We start from the raw sequence: 17,697 nt of genomic DNA, 5'->3' as shown, positions 1-17,697 counted from the left end.
ATATTTAAATTCGAAATTAGAAAAATATGAAAATCAGGACTTAACCAAAGAGTCTATATCGAATACAATTAGTAAATATCTAAATTTAAAATTATAAAAATAAAAAATAGCATTAGCATTAGCACTTGACAAAAAATAGTTACTGTTTGCAAAACAGTTAAATTCAAAATTAAAAATATAAAAAAATTAGTAGTCAATAAATAGATAAATGAAATAATTAAAATATAGAAAAATTAGTAGTTGATTTGTATAGTGATTAAGACACACTAAATAAATAGTATATATCAAATGCAAATAATAAAATCTAAAATTTGAGTATAAACGGGACAAGTTCAAATATAGTTAATAAATAGCTAAATTTAGAATTATAATTAATAAAATTAGTAGTTAATTTGTATATGAATTTTAAACAAGGTGTTAAAAGAAGTGATTACGTTTGCCGAGAGGGTTTAAAAATTACCACATTAATTGAAAAAAAGAAAAAATTGATGAGTTAGGCGTGAAGAAGTTTAGCCTAATAGTAGCATACTCTGCACAATTAGAAGATAGAAAAGTTGCTAATAAGTGATTTAAATTTGGAAAATGATGAGCAAATGAGGGTCTCTAAACATGGAGAACACATAGGTAATTAGCGTAACAAATTAGAGTCACATCAATGTATTGCACGGTGGTGCAGCCATATCGTATCCACAACATAATTTTAGCCCAGTCACTAAGTTGATGATTACTCTAATATGGATTGTATTGTCTCTCTTACCAAAGCATGGCGATCACCACTAGCAACAATAAGAAGAACCGAGACGGTGATGTTTTGTTATGTAGCATTATTATTTGTTAATGGTCAAGAGCTAAAATTTGGAAGAGAAGGAAGGATAGATGATACGATCACTGTGGAGTGATGATGCGAGATCTAGACCGAAGCAACTTGAAAATCGATGTTTGACATGCACGGCCGTCCATAGCAAGTCACAGGATAGTGTTCGAAATAATGGCGTGCACTATTAGTAATGCATCTTCGATTATCATAATATAGCGGGCAAAGATTGTCTGGAGTGTAATAGAGATGGCTATACCTAAAACAATATGAAAGCATGCATCACATGGCTATATGAAGGGGTGGAGGATAATAGAAAAGAAAATATATTATACTTCTGGTGGTATCTGTATTGAACCATTTATCTAAATCTTCTTCTAAAAGTTTAGGGATAATTTAGTTATCATGCACGGTAACTAAAATATAAAAAAATTATAGATCGCAAGTACTTTTTTTAAAAATATTCATATCAATATATATATATATTTTGTTATTTTCAGTAAATATCCAAAAGAAGTATTTCTATGGGCTATATTAATGGGTGATTGGAGTATAATGAAAAGAATGTATATTATATTTCTGGTTGTATCTATAATAAATCACTTACCTAATTTTTTTCTACAAATTTAGGAATAATTTATTTACATGGACTAGAACACTCATGAAAAATTGTACATCGTAAGTATTCTTTTCTAAATGAGTAATATTCATATCAAAATAAAATATATAAATATTTAGTTATTTTCAATAAATACTCAAAAGATGTATTTCTATATAAAGCATTCATTTTTCTTCTAAATTATTATCCAAAAATACATCCCAAAGTATAACAAAGAAAAAATAAAGATTGCACCCATGTCTGGACCGACCATTAGGACAAAACAATTACAAAGATACAATCTAGTTTAGATTCATCTTTTTTGAAGTAAAAAAATTCAAAAGTTTATGAAAAAACTAGGTACCCACGCAATTTATGCGGGGCACCTTGCAGTTGTTCTTACACGAACGATCTCAAAATAAACGCACAATCTTGAAGTGGTCTGGGGTGATTTGTTCATATAGATGGTTCCTAGTATGTACTATTTTGCTTTCTACTGTTTCCCTCTTGCTTATCACCTACTCTCTCCGTATTATGAAAAGTACAGTTCTAATTATTCTCAGACAGATTAGTGGTGGCGTGAAAAAGAATTCAATACCCTTATTTGTTTGCCATACACGGTTGTTTGCCATATGCAGTTAGTTTTGGCATAAAAATTAAATCTGAACACTAATTAGACAGTATTTGAGATCTAATCTCTAGAATTGCACTTTTTTAGATTTTTTTCCAGCGCAGGATTGTACATTTTATGCGACGGAGGAAGTTATTCACGTGGGCCCGAACGACATGAATCGCTCGATGGAAACGAGAAAACTGGATGGGAAGCCGATGAGATTAGCGCGTGAGCTGGATGAGTTTCGTATCGGGTCGTTGTTGCCGTCCCTCTGCCGATCATCAGTAGAGGGTGTCCGGACTCTTTCAACCGCTCAGACATCCATCCCTGCGCTCGCCCGCCCGGACGAAAGCGAGATCGAGATGAGCCGTGGCGTCGTGTTCGATCGCACTGAGGTCGTGCCGTCGAAAGGAAAAAAGCGGAGCCAGAGCCTGTAATTTCATCCGGCCGGCCGGCCTCCGCCGGCTGCTATCTCCATCGCTCCATGACTGCATCATCAGTGACCTCACCAGCCACCACCAGAGCTGTGCCTGATCCTGATGTTCTTGCATTGGGCCCCTTTCTTTCTCCAGCGATCTTTGGGAAACGAGCCGATCAATCATCACCCGTGAGGCCCCATCTTGGCAGCATAAAGAGACAGGGACGCGACGCGAATTGGGGAAGAGGAAGAGACGGAGACGGGGGAGAGAAGATGAGCAACGACGGTGCTGACGCTGTCCCCCTCCTGAGCCCCCACAAGATGGGCAGGTTTGATCTTTCCCACAGGTAACCTCTCTCTCTCTCTCTCTCTCTCTCTCTCTCTCTCTCTCTCTTTTACCCCCAATTTCCTAACCCCCCATTAGCAAGTGGCGCTTTGATTAGCACGCACCTCCAAGATGTTATTCCTTGGGCATCCTCAGTTCATGCGAATTGAGCACTACGGGGTACCATAAGGCCAAGACGAGGTAAGCCTGCGTTTGCCAAAGAAGGAAGACAGTTGTGGCCGGCAGAACATCGTTTAGCGATCTTTGCTTTTCTGGAGGTGCGGCTTTATCTGCTTTCACGCAGATGCCGTCTGCTGTTCGTAGGAAGACTAGGTTCCTCGATTCCCCTCTCCTTCCTTTTCCTTTTCTTTTCTCCTTTGCCCTTTCGCGATTCCGAAGGGAGTTCTTTCCCCCAAATTTTTCTTTCACAATTCTGGATGAAACCCAAAACAAAACTGATGGTAATTGTAACCTGTAAGTTCCCCAAATTTCTGAAAGGTTTGGTTGGGGATGCCTCAAAGATGAGCTTATGACATGTATGTGGAACAGAAGTTTCATTCCGAAATTCTGATCGAGGCGACCAAAAGCAAGTGTGATACAGTAGAAAACATTGCTGTTACTGTGGTATTGCTTCGGACAGTAACTTTGCTTTCATGTGTAGGGTGGTTCTTGCGCCACTAACTAGGCAGCGGTCCTACGGTAATGTTCCTCAGCCTCATGCCATACTGTATTATCAGCAGAGAACAACTAAAGGAGGCCTTTTGATCGCTGAGGCAACTGGAGTGTCTGACACTGCTCAAGGGTGCGTCACCTAGATCCTCAGGCTGTGCGTTCTTGATATATATAGTCAGCTAATTCCTTTCTAACAGTTCAGCGTTCTAAAGATTTTTTTTCTGTATGAATACAAGGTACAAGGATACTCCTGGGATTTGGACAAAGGAGCAAGTGCAAGCATGGAAGCCAATTGTAGATGGGGTCCACGCGAAAGGAGGAATATTTTTCTGTCAGATTTGGCACGTAGGGAGAGTCTCCAACTCCAGTATGTTTACAACCTCTCTAATATAAATTTGTTCTAAATTCAGAACAAATTATCTTTGTGGTAACGAAGATATTGGCACACTCATGATGTACCCTGTACTGTTGTTTTTTAGAGAAAATATTACAGTATACCAACAAATGTTGACTGTGCTCTGGTACAGCTTTTCAGCCTAATGGGCAGGCTCCAGTATCGAGCACTGATAAGCCGGTCAATAGTGTACATGTGGCTAAGTTCACACCTCCTAGACGATTAGAGACTGGTGAAATCCCTTTGATCATCAATGATTTCAGGATAGCTGCCAGAAATGCAATTGAAGCTGGTAAGCACCTTCCTCTAACCAAATTAATAAGACTAGCAGAATGAAGAAATGTCTACTTACTTTTTCAGACTTTTCAAATTGGGATCAGTAGAAAAATACTAAATTAGAATCCTAAGGTTCTTATGGATTATGTGTTAAATGTTCAACAACCACATAGTAGCAGTTTACTGCAATCCTAGTTCTGACTCCAAAGAAAAGGGCAATCTAATCTTAGACCATATGTGGTGTGTAGGATTCGATGGTGTTGAAATCCATGGAGCTCATGGTTACTTGATTGACCAGTTTCTAAAGGACCAGGTCAATGATCGCACGGACAAATATGGTGGCAGCTTAGAGAACCGTTGCCGCTTTGCCCTAGAAATTGTTGAAGCCGTAGTTGATGAAATTGGGCCTGAAAAGGTTGGGATACGGCTTTCACCTTTTGCAAATTATTCAGGAGCAGCAGACTCAAACCCAGAAGCTCTAGGCCTGTATATGGCACATGAACTGAATAAACTTGGAATCCTTTACTGCCATGTGGTGGAGCCTCGGAAGGTAAAACTTGGTGAAAATTTTGAAAACCCCTACAATCTTGGTCCAATGAGGGATGCTTTCAAGGGAACAATTATTGTTGCTGGCAACTACAATAGGAAGGATGGGAATAATGCAATCTCCAGTGGCTATGCTGACTTGATTGCATATGGGCGCTTGTTTTTGTCCAATCCTGACTTGCCTCGGAGGTTTGAAATTGATGCTAGTCTCAACAAGTACAACAGTGAGACTTTCTACATCCCTGATCCAGTTATCGGATATACTGACTACCCATTTCTTTCGTCAGACATCTAAAGGTCTATGATTGAATAGCTACCTTCTGTTAGTAATATTAGAGGAGTAAGATCGTTGATCTGGATTCTGGGATCATTAATTGTACTAGTAATACTCTTGTTCTTTTGCTGTTCAAATTGGAAGAGGTTCTAGAGATGAAATTGGATTGCTGGCAGCCCGGCATGGCAGCCGATTCAGCTGTGCAAGCTGTTGCTGGATGATTTGTGTCCACCTGGAGTAGTCCTGAACTGAAGTTAGGAACTGATATGGTGGCGACGCTCGTCAGCCTCCAGCTTCGGCGTGTGCCTGCGTCTAGCCTGGCTCAACCGCCTCCGCCTCCACATGCCTGCGCAGCTCCTCGACCCCGCCCCCATGCCGACCAGGAGAGCCGCGACATCTTGGTTGGCTGTGTCGCTCGCCGTCGCACGTTTGTCCTGTTCAGCAGCTGCGCCTGCAAACCATACCAGCTGGCATCATCAGTCTAAGACAAGGTTTGGATGACAAACCAAAGGTGAAGAAAGTGGTGAACTATAAAACGAGGTTAAAGTCGATGGTAAATAAAGAATTTCTGTTTTTTTCTGTTCAGCAGCAAGGAAGGAAGCAATGCCGTGGGTTCTCGTGGATAATATCCGAGCGGAAGGACAAGCTTGGGTTTTGGCCGGCTTTAAGGTCATTGGGTGTGAGCATGATGCTAGGTCGCAGACGTTTGATGTGACGTAATACGCTCATTTTATTTTTGGGCTAGTTCTCTTACTCATCCGGGCGCTGACTAGATGGTTTGGGAACCGGGTTTGTTCTCGCTCTTTTCACCTCTTAATGAAAACAGCAAGAAAGAAAGCCACATTTTTTTAGTGGCAAATAAAGAATTCTCTTGGCCAGGTCTGATGTAACGTAATATGCTCATTTTGTTTCTGGACTAGTTCTCTTACTCATCTGGGCGCTGACTAGATGGTTTGGAACCGGGTTTTGTCCTTGCTCTTTTCATCTCTTAATAAAACACATGCTAAGGCACGTTCTAAAAAAAACAACAAGGAAGGAAGCTACATTTTTTAGTGGCAAATAAAGAATTCTATTGGCCAGGTCTGCCACTTTAATTTTTGGGATAAAGTGTCATGTTTGAACAAGAGCTTTTCAATATCCCCTAGTATCAAAGTAAACGTCAGATGAAGGTGAGTTTATTTTCTTTTCTCGAACGTGCAGGAGAAATGACTCAACAGCTTAGATGTAGAAGTGACAAAAAAAGCTTAGATGAACGAAAAAAAGCTGCTTTGTGTTAATTACTTAATTTTCTCTTTTCTCCCTCCAATTCTTCTCTTTCAGCGACTACACATGTACTGGATCATGCAACAAACCAGGATATATTTGTAATTCACTGAGTTTGTTGGATTCGCATATCTATGAGATCCAGCTATTTTTTTGCGTTTACAATTTTCTTCCATATGAGCAGCTGAGCTCATTTCCTCTCGTGCTGATCGTCTTAAGACAGGTAACAAACTACCGAGTAATTTCTAGTATCTACAGAGCGTTGGCCCAAGCAATTGAGCATAGTGTAGTAAACTACATAGATTCTTGATATTTCGTAACTTAGATTGGATGAGTTATTCTATATTTCAGAATTCTGTTTTATCTTTTCAGTTCGGTTATAACAAATTCTAGGGCCATATATTCTTCTTTCATCCTCTGATATTTTTAGCATTTGTTTATTTCCTTGGCAGCTTTAAACCTTCTATCACTTTAGTACAGTATAATTGATATTTAATAGACTTAATATTTCCTCAACAGCAAATACTTCAATTCCTCCAAGGGAAAAGATGCTTAGAACTGGTGGTGCTGATGTCAGCACTGTTGAAGACTCTTTCCAGTAGTGTTGTATTTGTATAAAAGGCAGAGGTAAAAAATCGTGTCTATAATTAACTAGTTCTGTGGATAGAATTTTTGGAATATATAAAAGTGACTCAACAGCTTAGATGTGTACAGTACTGTGTGTCTTCGGCTTTTCCCTCTTCGCTTATAGGAATGAAATTTAGAACATACAGTTGTTGCATCCTATTTTGTTTAGGAAATTGTGCTGCTGTAATCAGATGATGTCATAGAGAAGATGGACTTAGAACAAAGGAGCTGTAGAACCCAGGTCTGACACCTCTGTTCTACGAAATTGAGGGGCGTCTCTCCCTTCTAATCGGATTAATACATTCTAGAAAAAAGAACGAAGGACCTGCAGATCTAAAGATTTTAGTCTGGCCATTCAAAGTAGAACATATTCTTAACAGCATAAAGTATAAATTCCTTTGCTTGAGACATATTCCTTGCTAATTTTTTTTGTTTATGATCATGAACAAGTTGACTATCTAGCTCCAGGCTTCAGTAGTAATACCAAATATGAATTTTATTTGTTAGAGAAGAATTTTATAGCTTGTGAACCAGTTAGCATTAGCCTATGCCTTTCTGAATGCTTGCTGGTTAAGCTACTTACTGTACTGTGACCCCTAAAGAAGCAGGGAGTCAACAAGCAAAAGTTGTAACATGATCTATAAAATTCGAAGTAGTCGGCACGGTAAATTTTGCTTCGTCCCTACAAGCAGGGCTCATGTAAGAGTGTCAAGGCAATATTCTGATTTAAATTCTTAGTGGAAGATGTATGGTATCTTTGCTTCTTTCTTTTTTCCAAAGAAAGTGTGTTATGTAAGAGTAATAGCAAGTTGAGCTCTAGAACCATATTCGAGAAAACTTCAGCTCTAGAACAAGATCCAGCACTGTGCAGGAAACAAATTATAACATCAAAATCCAGTAAGTGTGTATGACTGAATACAGGGGAAACAGTTCAGGTCCTGTATGCAGCCTTTTGCAATGTGGAAGGACTGGTCTAAAAATTATTCCGTCCTCAGGAGCCCCCTATAAATTGCTTGCTGGCATGGTGGAGCCAAGTCGCCATTGGACTCAAGTGCAAGTGGAATATCAAATAAGTAGCTGCAACAACTTCAGAAGCTAGTCTAAACTAGTGGGAGGTTGTGTGCACAAAACAAGAAAAAACACTTGACCTGAGTAATGATGGCTCGAGGTAAGGTTCAGATGAGGAGGATAGAGAACCCGGGGCATAGGCAGGTAACCTTCTGCAAGCGGCGGATGGGCCTGCTCAAGAAGGCCAATGAGTTATCTGTTCTCTGTGATGCTGATATCGGTGTTATTGTGTTCTCCCCTCATGGCAAGATGTATGAGCTCGCCACCAATGGGTCAGTATCTCTTTCTCTACCTCTCATGTTTATCTTCGCAAAGTTACGCTGGAATTTTCCACTTTCCCTTTATTTCAAATTTGTGTACATTAGGAACATGCAAGTCTTGATTGAGAGGTACAAGACTGCCTATGGAGAAAGGCAAGGTGAAAGTAGCGGAAAGAAGAAACCTCAGGTCAGAGACTAAGAGTGTAGATTAAGTTATGTAGCTCTGCAGTTAGCAATAAACTGCAGAGCTATGCATAGGAAGGACTTTCTCTGAAACCTTGTAGGAACTTTTGCTAAGCACGCATGTATCTGTCATCTCTTTAATCAGTGGTGCTAACAAAGTTTCATATGGCATGATTATTTCAATTTTGAAGTACACATATTGGTAAAAGACAATATGCAGAGTTTAACTGCTGTACCTGTACTAAATGGTAATGTTCTTTGTTATTGCAGGCAATACCTCAAGAAGTACTAGCACTGGCACGTGAAATTGAATTACTTCAAAAGGGCTTAAGGTAAATGAGCTGTGTTAACATAAAGGACTCTGTCTCTGTAAGAACAATAACAGACTTGTAAGAGTAAAACAATGCATTCTATGTTGCTCTTGAAAACAATGATAGTTAATGTAACATTAGAAAAGGGAACTGAAATTAAGACAATGTGCCTGCAACACAATAATAGGAGCAGGATGCATTAAATGCCAAGAATCCGTAAAGGTTTTTCTAGAAAATGCATAGTTTTTAGGGTTTGGTAAACAATTGTTTGGTATGAGAAATTGATGAGCAAAGTTGAGCACATCAACGCAGGTACATGTATGGTGAGAATGATATAAACCACATGAGTCTTGATGAGCTCGAATCCCTCGAAAGTAACCTTGAAATATGGGTACAAAACATTCGTTCCCAAAAGGTAAGGTTCATGTTCTTTTCAAAATACAGATGGAAATTTTATGTAGGAGGTAGTCGCAAAGTTGTAATATACTGCATGTATATGGTTAACAGATGCAGATCATGTCTGTGGAGATTGAGATGCTCAGGAATAAGGTTGGGTCAGGATGTTCATTTTTAGTTCCTGTAACAAACTCGAGCTTACATATACAAGGGACAAGCAGTGTAGTTCCCTTCACCAATGTTTTTCAGGAAGGCATACTGCAGGCTACTAATGATATACTCCAAGAGCGGGTACTTCTCAAGTCTAATGTTCCAGCACAAAAAAATAAACTCCGTGTTTGAAATATCAATTTACCTGATATCAATTGCACTAGGACCAATCTATCTTTCTTATCTTCAAAGCCCCTCTCAACCTAACATGTTATTCAGAAATATTTTTGATAAGAAAGCATCTTGGGAGATGCCAAAACACATTACTCACCGCCTTATCTTTCGCTTACAGATATCTGAGCAGAACGGGATTCTGAACGCCAGTGGATCAGTGATGGTACCACAAGTGCCATTTCAGCTGAACAGGGGAAGTAACTGCTATTTCTAAGCCTAGATATCTGTATTGGCAAGTTACCTAGTTGGGTTCTTTTGCAAGCTCCGTTAGGCTACCATTGCCGAGATCCTCCTAGGAGCTTTGTATCTGTCAGTTCGAGTTGTGGAGATCAGCATTTGCATCTGGAAAGGTTTTGCATGTGTAAAGAAACTGCCTTTTAAGAATGGATACATACATGTCTGCATTTGATATGTTATAACTTAATGAAAGCAATATGGAGAATTGGCACTTAGAGTTCTGATTTAATTTTGACAGATGTTCCAACGCAAAATGATCCCACTAATACGCGAAGTTTCTCCCATAGGCCATAGTCATAAAGTTTCAGGGTCGATGGGGTCGAGGAATAGGGTACAGTCCTTGTGAGAGGTTTTTATAAGGCGGGGATAAGAATAACCCCGCGTTCTAGGACGGGATCGATGTTTCCGGATCGAGGAACGGCCTTCGACCTTGATTTCTGTGACTATGGTTTCTCCCCGATGCTTCTTTGCAATCACCGAAGTGTTTGACAATGGCAAAGAAAAAAGTCAAGCGGATGCACCGTCTTTCTGATTCATGAAACACAGAGACATGGTTCTGACTTCATATCATGTCGTATAACGTCTGCTCTTCTGCGGCTGCTGACGGATAGGCTGGCCTTTTTCATTCGAACTAGGTTGGAGGGCTTCCTCTCAAGCTATAGATCAGAAGCTGAAATTTATACCAAAATAATCCCTTCTTTTCATAGGCTTATGTCTCTAATCCTTCATCACCAACATCATTAAGATTTGTATATGCTCCTTCAATTATCCAAAGCATAAACCAAGGCACCTCTTGATTGCAGTATGGCTTGCAGCAAATGCACATTTGGCTTATAATAATTTACAGATGTCTGCTTGCAGCTTCATTTTTTTGGAGCAAGAGAATTTTGTATTGACTACCTAGTACCTACCAGACATGCATATATGATAAGACACTCATTCAACTGGCTTGCAATACCACTTAAAACCAAACATAAAAAACTGGCTTGCAATAACATAGGAGAACACAATACCTAATAAACCTAAAATGGCATCTATTTGAGAAAAAAAATAAAACTTCATCCTTTAGAGTTTATAGAAATGAAATTTCTCTATGTCTATCGGGTGTTTATCTATGTGGTTATCACTCGGATATCTACGGCTCAGATTTCTTCAAGATTCGTAAAACAGTTGGCGTTTTCTCCTCTTGATGTTTGTTTCGTAATTTGACCTGTTCGTTTCACCAGCCCATTAGCTCACTCGTTTCTTTTCTTTTCTGATAGATTTGGTGGGTGGACAGGCAACTGTTTTTTCTCTGAAGAGGCCGCCACGCTCCCGACGGCCAGTGGTAGAGAGAAGAGAGAGAACGGCGTGGTCGATGCTGGCGAGGGCGGCCTGTCATCCCGTGTGCTTCATGGCGGATCCACGTGTCCGGCGGTCTACCTCCCGGAGCATCTTAATAGCTCCCCTCGCCCTCTTCATTTCTTAGTTGTGTTCGTGACTTGATTTCATTTTGATTCTGCATTCATTTGCGATGCAATCATTTCTCAATTGAAGACTTCATCTGTTCTTGTGTGTTGTGTTCTGATTCTTGTTTAGTCATTGGCTATTCAGCCTCTTATTCTTTCCTAGTCAACTTTACGAATTCATTCCTCAGTAATTCAACTTTTGCAGGTTTACAAAATTTCTGCAAACCTGATATCGGTTTGTAGGTTTTGAATTAAATCTAGGATTTCATTATCTCTTATCATTCAATTTTTCATACTCAATTTAGTGCTTTTTTCATGTATTTACATTAGGGAAACTAGAATGTTGTATATAACACAAGGATTTCTCTAGAAACACAAATGGGAGAATGTACTTTAGAGCACTGCAAAGATATTGGCCAACTCAGAGATTCATTTTGTATTTCAGTCTTTGAGTATTGTCACTATGTTCTCTTTTATTCAGCTTGCATCATGTTTGACCCTTGCTTTCCTTTTCATCTTCATCGTCTCCTGTCTCATGGTCTCAGATTAGACACAGGGTGCGCTCCTACGTGATTTTATTTTCATTCTTCGCCACTACGTCATGTACCTGTATCTAATTCATTTAGCTGGCTCAAGAGGTAGAGACATGTGAGAAGAGATGTCTCCATTTTCTACGTTGGATATGAATAGCACAACAAATCGGACCTTTTGGGTGATATTTTTAGTTGCTATCACTCAATTTTATTCCGGTACGGTGAATGTTTATTGCTTTTCTGGTTGAAAATAGTATCCGTATCACTCAGTTTTCCTGTTATCTTTACCTATGACGTGTCATTATGCTCCTGGGCTAAAAAGTGATTGATTATGAACAGAGAAATCACCCGGAGGATGGGTAGCCACTCCCTTATAGAAAAGGGGGAGATTTCATCGGTTTTTGAAAGATGGATTGGAAATTCGGGCAAGGCTGTTTCAGTTCGTGCTGCCCAACAGGACAAGCCTGCTCCCTCCAAACTACAGTTGGGCCAGGGCCAGGCCAGGTCAGGCCAATTTTTCTAGGGCCTGCACACAGCTTATTGGACCCGGCCTGAATATTTTTCAGATAGCTTACGATGGTCTTGGCTGGGTATGGAACAAAGTCCAAGGTTGGCTTGAAAAAACTTCATCAGCTGGAGGAAAGGAAGTTTTGATAAAGACAAGCTCAGGCAATTCCTACATACATAATGGGGTGTTTTAGAATACTAAAAGGGTTATGTGACCATATCGATTCCTTGATAAGAAAATTCTGGTGGGGAAGTAAGCATGGCAAAAAAAAACAAGTTAGATAGCATGGGAGAAAATAACACTACCAAAATTTTTGGGTGGCTTAGCCTTTCGAGATATTGAGATGTTCAACTTGGCATTGCTCACTAGACAGGCTTGGCGCTTACTGGTCAAGCCAAATTCTTTCTGTGCACGGCTCCTTAAATCGAGATACTATCCAACAAATGATGTTCTTAATGCAACAATCGGAAACAACCCTTCTAAGACATGGAGAGGAATTTGAGATGGTGTGGAAGTTCTTAATCAGGTTCTAATAAAGCGCTTAGGAGATGGAAAAACCACAAGCACATGGGGCTCTAACTGGATACCAAGGACTGGGATGCTTAAATCTCTGTTTCCTAAGGAGCAAAATCCTCCCAGTCAAGTAGGTGAGCTCATTGACCATACTACAATGACCTGGAGAAAGGAAGTTGTGCAACGTACTTCATACAAATGGATAGTGAAGCTATCTTACAGATCCCATTGAGCTTAAGGATACAAAATGACTGTTGGGTATGTCATCATAAGAAAAATGGTATATTTTCAGTCCGTTCAGCTTACAGGATGTTAGTTTTGTCAAAGAAAGCAAGAGAAGATTACTTAGAGGGGAGGACTATGTGTTCAAATGAGCTATTTAGACAAAAGGAATGAAAAATTTTATGGGATTTAAAGGTTCCATCAAAGATCAAGGTGTTTTGTTGGCCACTGCCAGGGTTCTCAAAGGAAGAAATATGTCAAACTCATCTGAATGTAAAATTTGTGGTATTGATGAAGATACATGGGATCATGCATTGCTTCACTGTATCATGTCAAGGTGTGTTTGGGCCTTGATGGATGAAGGTATTACAGAATTATTATCATCATTAAGCATCTCTGACCCGAAACATTGGGTTTTCCACATGTGTGTCAATATAATGGAAGATGGCATTAGAATCCTAATTACTTATTGGGCAATATGGCATGCAAGAAGAAAATCTATATATGAAGGAAAATTTCAGAGCCCATTAGCAACTATGGGAGCAGTCAACCGGCTTATCAATGAACCGCAAATTTCAAATGAGATTCAGGGACGGAACTCTGGTAAAAGAAACATCGGAAAGAGGACTTGTACATGGATTCTCTCTGAACCAGGTTCACACAAATTGAGGGCCTGTTTAGATCGGCGCATAAAGGCAAAAAAATTTTACGTTTACAGCGTTTTTGTCTTTATGCATCTAAATGGACCGGCGTATTTTTTTAGCATTTGGACCCTGTAAACGTAAAATTTTTTTGCGACGGAATCTTGCCAATTTGAAGTACTAAATGAAGTCTATTTACAAAACTTTTTGCACAGATGGGCTGTAAATCGCGAGATGAATCTAATGATGCTAATTAATCCATGATTAAGCAATAATTAGCGGATGGTTACTGTAGCATCACTGTTGCAAAACCTGGATTAAGTAGGCTCATTAGATTCGTCTCGCGATTTACAGCCCATCCATGCAAAAAGTTTTGTAAATAGACTTCATTTAGTACTTCAAATTAGCAAGATTCTTTCGAAAATTTTACGTTTACGGCTTTTTTGCGTTTACAGCCGCCATTTTGCGTTTACACGTTTTTGCGTTTGCATGGCATCTAAACAGGCCCTGAATGTTGATGCAGCTGTTTCTAGGAATGGATTTGACAGGTGATGGAGCTGTTTCTAGGAATGGATTTGACAGGTGCTATAGGAGCCGTGTGCCGTAATGATCTAGGCGTATTTGTAGCAGCAAATGCTACGGTATGCCCAATGGTTGATGCTGAAATTCTTGAAGCAATGGCATGTCTTGAGGCTTTCGCGCTTGCTGAGGACCGTGGGATTCGAAAGTTGAAAGTCGCTTCAGATTGCTTAAGTGTTATCAAGAATATTAGAGACAACTGCAGATGCTCTTACATGATGATTCTTCAAGATATCCAAGAGAGAACAAAATTGTTTGACTGCACAGTTCGTGCACAACGGTAGAGACTCAAACAGGAAGCCCATATGTTAGCAAAATTAGCATGTGCTTTAGGAGATGGTCGTCATGTATGGTTGGGCTCCCCTCCTGTATTTCCTGTGCAAACATTATCTTGAATCATGAATAAACTCTCTCTACCTTCCTCTCAAAAAGAAAAAAAAAGCTGCCCGTCAGAAGCGTCTGTCGGTACGGAAGGGAACTGCAGAGCTCGCCAATTCGTCCGGCCTCTGGTGCGTCGCCTGTCCGCATCAGTGACCTCACCGCGGTTGTTGCCTGCCGTCCTTGGTTCCTCGGCTGCTTGGGTATCATTGACTCACCTTCCACCAATCAATTGCCTTCTCTGAGCGGCAACATCTTTCTCTCTGCTTACCAGTCAGCGTTCATCACGACCAACTTGCCAGCATAAAGGGTGGTGCCAAGGCAAAGTGGGGTTGTGGGAAGAAGACAACACAGGAGGGAGGGACGATGAGCAACAGCGGCGCCAACGCTATCCCCCTCCTCACCCCCTACAAGATGGGGAAATTTGATCTTTCCCACAGGTATGCCCTCTTCTTTGGTTGGACCAATCCCAATTTCCTAATCCCCAATCATCAAACTGTGTGCGATTAGCTCCGATTCGTGGGGAATCCTCTGTACATGCGAGTTGCGCAACTTGGGGTTTCATGCGGGCGTCAAAGCGGCAAAACTAGGTAGCGGCGTAGGCGCTGCGTTTCCCTAACAAGGAAGATGACAAGCCATGGGCCGGCACAAGATCGTAGTTCTCCCGTGTATGTTGTGATTTTCTTCGATTTTATTATTTGGATTGGATGCCGTCCGCTGTTCATCGGGAGAGTATGTTCCCCAATCCAATCATGTGTTTTGCAAGTTGAGGGCGGGGATGCTTCCAGTACGCAGAATCGATATGGGTCCTGAATGTGTGTCATCATGTTGAATTGCTTCGGAAAATAGAGTTATTTTGTAACAAACCGAGTCCACCTTATTCTTATTTCTTTTGAGAAAAAGTCCAATGAATCTGGAAGTGTGGCGTATGTATCAGCAATTTTCAAAGATCCATTTGGTCCTAAGAATTTCCCTTTTTCTTTGTTTCTAGGGTGGTTCTCGCCCCACTGACAAGGCAGCGGTCCTATGGCAATGTTCCTCAGCCTCATGCCATACTGTATTATCAACAGAGGACTACTAAAGGAGGCCTTTTGATTGCTGAGGCCACTGGAGTGTCAGACACTGCTCAAGGGTGCGTCACCTGGATCCTCAGGCTGCTGCTGCTTAAAGTCTATGTAGACATGTTAAGCTTCTTTTTCACAGTTTAGCAACTTCTAAAGAAGATATGTGTCCTGTTTGCATACAAGGTACAAAGATACTCCTGGCATTTGGACAAACGAGCAAGTGGAAGCATGGAAGCCAATCGTACATGGGGTTCATGAGAAAGGAGGGATATTTTTCTGTCAGATTTGGCACGTAGGAAGAGTATCTAATTCCAGTGAGTTTGCAACCTCCAATACAAACTTGTTTGTGCAGCCAAATTTAACAGTACTGTAGTTAAATTGCAAGAAAATTAGCTTCACAATTATTCATGAAGACTTCATAACAGCATTAGTTACCTTGTCATAAACGATGATATCTGCAGACTCATGCCATATTTCGACTATCCATAAAGACTTCATAATAGTATTAGTTATCCTTGTCAAAAACGATGATACTGGCACAATCATACTATATTTCTACTACTTTTTTTAAATAAAATATGGCATTATACCAACAAATGTTAAATGCTCCAATGCAGCTTTTCAACCTAATGGGCAGGCTCCAATTTCAAGCACTGATAAGCCACTAAAACCTCAAGTGAGAGCCAATGGTGTAGATGTGGCTACTTTCACACCTCCTAGACGATTAGAGACTGATGAAATTCCTTCGATCATAAGTGATTTCAGGGTTGCTGCTAGAAATGCAATTGGAGCTGGTAAGTACCTTGTCACAGTTTAAAGTTAGCCTACAAAGCATTCGCAAATGTCAATTTACTTTAGTCGGACTTATTTATCAATTGAATTAGAGCCGGTTGAAATTAACATATAAATGTTCATATGGATTATGTCTTAAGTGTTCAACGACTATCTTGTAGTTTACTGCAATCCTAGCTGATACCTGAATAAAAGGGCAATCTAATATATAACTCTCTGTGGTGTGTAGGATTTGATGGTGTTGAAATCCATGGAGCTCACGGTTACTTGATTGATCAGTTTTTAAAGGACCAGGTCAATGATCGCACAGACAAATATGGTGGCAGCTTAGAGAACCGCTGCCGGTTTGCATTAGAAGTAGTTCAAGCTGTAGTTGATGAAATTGGAGCTGACAAGGTTGGGATAAGGCTGTCACCTTTTGCCAGTTATTCAGAAGCTCCAGACTCAAACCCAGAAGCTCTAGGCTTGTACATGGCAAATGCACTGAATAAATTTGGAATCCTCTATTGCCACGTGGTAGAGCCACGGATGGTAAAACTTGGTGAAAAATTTGAAACACCCTACAGTCTTCGTCCAATGAAGGATGCTTTCAAGGGAACATTTATTGTTGCTGGAGGCTACAATAGGGAGGATGGAAATAATGCAATCACCACTGAGTATGCTGATTTGGTTGCATATGGGCGCATATTTTTGTCTAATCCTGACTTGCCTCGAAGGTTTGAAATAGATGCTCCTCTTAACAAATACAACAGAGAGACATTTTACATCCCTGATCCTGTTATTGGATATACTGACTACCCATTTCTTTCGACAGATGTGTAAATGGGCCCTTTTCAGTGAAGTTCTTTTTAGATTGAGTAGCTAATTGTTGTACTGGAAATATTAGAGGAATAAGTCGTTCCGAATGCCTAATTTTCATGTGTATGGACAAAGCAATATGATCATTGCAATCAATCTTTCAAATATTATTTGTAAACAGAGTGAGAAGCAGATCAAATAGGTTTGCATGCAACTACTCTGAGCCTGATGTAGTGAAATGGGGCTTCCATCTTTCCTCATTTTCCTTCCCCGTGTCCCAATAGTTACTAACACAGTCACGGAAAGGTGGGATGGATCTCATAGGGAAGTGTTATGGTGAAGTTGTTTACCCTGTTCTTCGCTTTCCACTAGTCATTGAGCTTATCAGAAAAGTAACTGCTTAAGCATGTCTTAGAATGATTATCCATCTATGAAGTAATTGTACCTTGTTGTTACTAAAGAAATCGGGCTTGTAGATCAAGGGAATCTTAGCTTTTAGCTTTAGTCGTGGATATCACCACCTAGAGGAGATGCTTCTGCAGTCACAAAAGGTTGTTAATTT

At 40.2% G+C, this 17,697-nt stretch overlaps 3 protein-coding genes across 4 annotated transcripts; all 3 read left to right on the top strand.

Annotated features, from left to right (window-relative positions):
* Nucleotides 1-2,337: 2,337 nt before the first annotated feature.
* On the top strand, nt 2,338-5,808 carry LOC112899256 (putative 12-oxophytodienoate reductase 11). Its single transcript, XM_025967658.1, has 5 exons — nt 2,338-2,790; nt 3,430-3,570; nt 3,677-3,807; nt 3,968-4,126; nt 4,359-5,808. Exons 1-5 carry the CDS (start codon nt 2,510-2,512, stop codon nt 4,949-4,951), a joined length of 1,305 nt encoding a protein of 434 aa, XP_025823443.1. The 5' UTR covers nt 2,338-2,509; the 3' UTR covers nt 4,952-5,808.
* A 2,055-nt stretch (nt 5,809-7,863) lies between these two features.
* Nucleotides 7,864-9,874, top strand: LOC112899257 (MADS-box transcription factor 26-like). 2 transcript variants are annotated; one of them, XM_025967660.1, is made up of 6 exons: nt 7,864-8,160; nt 8,254-8,335; nt 8,602-8,663; nt 8,955-9,057; nt 9,150-9,329; nt 9,541-9,874. In XM_025967660.1, the coding sequence occupies exons 1-6, from the start codon at nt 7,976-7,978 to the stop codon at nt 9,634-9,636; spliced, it is 708 nt and encodes a 235-aa protein (XP_025823445.1). In that variant the 5' UTR covers nt 7,864-7,975; the 3' UTR covers nt 9,637-9,874. The 2 variants fall into 2 exon arrangements, with proteins under 2 accessions (XP_025823445.1, XP_025823444.1); XM_025967659.1 differs by having other exon boundaries at nt 7,913-8,335.
* A 4,824-nt stretch (nt 9,875-14,698) lies between these two features.
* LOC112901032 (putative 12-oxophytodienoate reductase 11) lies at nt 14,699-17,349 on the top strand. Its single transcript, XM_025969847.1, has 5 exons — nt 14,699-14,921; nt 15,473-15,613; nt 15,729-15,859; nt 16,163-16,339; nt 16,567-17,349. Exons 1-5 carry the CDS (start codon nt 14,848-14,850, stop codon nt 17,157-17,159), a joined length of 1,116 nt encoding a protein of 371 aa, XP_025825632.1. The 5' UTR covers nt 14,699-14,847; the 3' UTR covers nt 17,160-17,349.
* Nucleotides 17,350-17,697: the final 348 nt, after the last annotated feature.

The sequence above is a fragment of the Panicum hallii genome, chromosome 7 (assembly GCF_002211085.1).
Source record: "Panicum hallii strain FIL2 chromosome 7, PHallii_v3.1, whole genome shotgun sequence".
Taxonomy (NCBI): Eukaryota; Viridiplantae; Streptophyta; class Magnoliopsida; order Poales; family Poaceae; genus Panicum; species Panicum hallii.
This window is presented reverse-complemented; position numbering and strand designations above follow the sequence as displayed.

Coding starts and splice junctions, on each gene's coding strand:
- LOC112899256 (XM_025967658.1), top strand. CDS start 2,510: ATGACTGCATCATCAGTGACCTCACCAGCCACCACCAGAGCTGTGCCT. Junction 2,791..3,429: donor AGGTTTGATCTTTCCCACAG/GTAACCTCTCTC, acceptor TTTCATGTGTAG/GGTGGTTCTTGCGCCACTAA. Junction 4,127..4,358: donor CAGAAATGCAATTGAAGCTG/GTAAGCACCTTC, acceptor TGTGGTGTGTAG/GATTCGATGGTGTTGAAATC.
- LOC112899257 (XM_025967659.1), top strand. CDS start 7,976: ATGATGGCTCGAGGTAAGGTTCAGATGAGGAGGATAGAGAACCCGGGG. Junction 8,664..8,954: donor TTACTTCAAAAGGGCTTAAG/GTAAATGAGCTG, acceptor ACATCAACGCAG/GTACATGTATGGTGAGAATG. Junction 9,058..9,149: donor AAAACATTCGTTCCCAAAAG/GTAAGGTTCATG, acceptor TATGGTTAACAG/ATGCAGATCATGTCTGTGGA.
- LOC112901032 (XM_025969847.1), top strand. CDS start 14,848: ATGAGCAACAGCGGCGCCAACGCTATCCCCCTCCTCACCCCCTACAAG. Junction 14,922..15,472: donor AAATTTGATCTTTCCCACAG/GTATGCCCTCTT, acceptor CTTTGTTTCTAG/GGTGGTTCTCGCCCCACTGA. Junction 16,340..16,566: donor TAGAAATGCAATTGGAGCTG/GTAAGTACCTTG, acceptor TGTGGTGTGTAG/GATTTGATGGTGTTGAAATC.